The 2,709-nt window shown below is 45.6% G+C and overlaps 1 protein-coding gene across 1 annotated transcript in view; it reads left to right on the top strand.

Moving 5' to 3' along the window:
• unc5db (unc-5 netrin receptor Db) overlaps positions 1-1,941 on the top strand; it is a gene marked incomplete at both ends in the record, with an annotated part of 140,883 nt that extends 138,942 nt beyond the window's left edge. Inside the window, 3 exons of the mRNA XM_080530556.1 lie at positions 253-417; positions 583-761; positions 1,671-1,941. Coding sequence (XP_080386682.1) covers positions 253-417; positions 583-761; positions 1,671-1,941 — 615 coding nt within the window. The remainder of the gene's footprint in view (positions 1-252; positions 418-582; positions 762-1,670) is intronic.
• Between the last annotated feature and the right edge of the window lie 768 nt (positions 1,942-2,709).

Here is a 2,709-nt window from a genome sequence, read left to right on the forward strand (position 1 = left end):
CCATATGTGCGGTGATGCTGTGTTTGCATAGCTTTGTGGGACTTCAAAGCCGTTTACCCTTCTGTCACGCATGTGAGAGCTGTCCACGTGATAGATAGGAGCTGAGTCATCTTATGGTGAGGGCATATTAGAAGCTCATTTGCTTCACTCTTGTTTGCCTTGTCTCTCTACACCCCCCCCACCCCCACCCCCTCCCACACACACACACACACACACACACCCACCCCCCCACTCTCTCTGCCTCTCCCTCAGGAATTCTCCTTTTCCCAAGTGTGGTGCAGTAACCAGCAGCCCCTGTACTGTGCCTTCTCCCTGGAGAGATACAGCCCCGCCACCACCCAGCTCTCCTGCAAGATCAGCGTGCGCCAGGTCAAGGGTCACGAGCAGATTCTGCAGGTCTACACAGCCGTGGCAGAGGTGAGGCTCTCCGTCTCGCTCCGCTGAGGTTGTTTAGTCTCACCTTCGGCCTTTTATAGGACCTCCTGGGCAGGAAGAACAGTCTGCTCTCCTGAGTTTGTGTTTTGAATGACAGTGTTTGCCTCCCCCTCCACCCCCCTTTTTTTGTCTGTGTTGTCTTCCCAGAGTGAAAAGGAGCCCGTCCCTTTTTTGATGCAGGCAGACTGCACCGTGACCTCTCAGACCGGGCCAAAGGCCTTCAGAATCCCCCCGTCAATCCGGCAGAGGATCTGCGCCACCTTTGACACTGCCAACGCTAAGGGCAAAGACTGGCAGCTCTTAGCCCAGAAACTTCACTTAGACAGGTGGGTGTCCAAAAATGTCAGACTGATCTTTTTGGTTTTTCTATTTTTCTTTTTTTGATTTGGGACTGCGTACAGAATGCCTTTGTGAGGGGGGGGGGGGGAGTATGACGAACCATTTGTATGGTCGAGTTCACCGACGGATATTGTTAATTTTTGTTGGAGGTACATTAAGGGCAATTTTGAAATGTAGCACACAAGAATGGGCTCTGCTATTAAGGTTGTAAATATCCCTTTGTCAGGGCAGCAATTCACAAGAGGGTTTCAATTGAGAGGAAACGTGTCGTCAGGACCATTGAGCAAACACTGTTTTTCATAGTTTTTTAAAATTGGTGTCCTTTCACTTCTTGTCTGTATTTATAATGATTCATGATTTTAAACACATTTATTACGTGGGCATTTTTTGTTGTTGGAGTAAAAACAGTTGGTATTTGACCAATTTGACAACTTTAAAGTCTCAGATCAGCTGCCCTCACATATCTTTTGTAATTGGTTATTATTGGGTGTCATTGAGTTTGATGTGACATTACAGTGTATGATACAGAGTAGTGATGCTGGAAGCAAATGGCTAAAACACACATTTGTTGAAAAATACTGCCCTCCACTGGATCCAACATCCTATAACAAGCAAATGACCATATATCCTGTACTATACTACAGCATGTTAAACATACATATTCTGTTTTATCTTGAAATATATTTCTTCGCCATAGTTAGTCACACATACTTTACAATTGACTCATTTGCAATGTCAAGAAGTCCCTAACCATGTATTTTGAAACCACTGTAAAAACCCATATTGTATAGGAAATACAAATCTATAAACAATGTTAAAGTGTCTTTTTCTCTTGGCCTCTTTAGTGTATGACGACCGCTTTGTCCGCTGATGTGTTGTCCCTCCTCCCTCCACAGGAACCTGTCCTATTTTGCTAAACAGCGGAGCCCCTCTGCAGTCATACTGAGCCTGTGGGAGGCCAGGCACCAGGACACTGGTGACCTTGACTCTCTGGCAAGTGCCCTGGAGGAAATAGGCAAGATTCACTCCAAAAGCTCTGCCAAGAGCCAGGAGGCGCTCGAATCAGACTTAAACCACTTAGGACCAGGTAGCCCAGCCAGCGGGGGTGGAACGGGCCAACTAACCAATCAAGAAACTGCCAACTCAGTTCCTGAGTATACTGGCTGAATTGAATAAGAGGATGCTGCTGAAACGTCCCAGGCCACAACAACTACCACAACAAACTAGTCCATCGTAATGCATATCGGCGTAGGCTCGTAATGATGTCTGACAGGTCACTTGGCAGGGCGTTGAAAGGTCCACTGGATGTGAACGTGTGAATGTAGATGGTTTGTTCGTCAAGCATACGACATGACAAGCAATTACGGCTGAAAAATGTGTGTCATGGCTTTGTTCTGTGTCTGCCACTCCTCTGTCTCAGGCATCTCTGAGGATGTACTGAAAGTCTGTTTTGCCTTTCTCTGTTCCCTCCCTCCCTTCTTTTCTCTTTATTTCCGCTGTTTAAAACAGAATCTGGCTTTTGGAGGTTTTGTTGTGGTTGCATCATGTTTCCTTTCCTGCTTTCAGCGTGGATATTTTGTGCGTTGTTGGACCCAGTTTTGTCTAATGTTCCTACTGTAGGAGAGTGGATCTGCATTTCACTGTCCATATACGTTATCCTTTCAAGCTATCCATTTGGAATATGTTCTTATGTTCCTTGTTTTCAACTGTGAAAGGCATAATGGGTAGAGAGTTGAATAACACGTTTTAATGTTCTACTCTTTTTTTGTTGCTATCGGCATTACAGTGTAAAATAGCTCATGCCTGTGTAGTGGGGTTGAGTGAGGATGATGTACTATTAGAGCCTGAAATACTTTTATCTGAAAGGAAAAACCTGGGACAATGATGGAAATGTCATGGTGTCAGGCCACTGCTCTTGGTGTTGACAGTTGGGGT

The sequence above is a fragment of the Nansenia antarctica genome, assembly GCF_963989245.1.
Source record: "Nansenia antarctica genome assembly, chromosome: 5".
Classification (NCBI taxonomy): Eukaryota; Metazoa; Chordata; class Actinopteri; order Argentiniformes; family Microstomatidae; genus Nansenia; species Nansenia antarctica.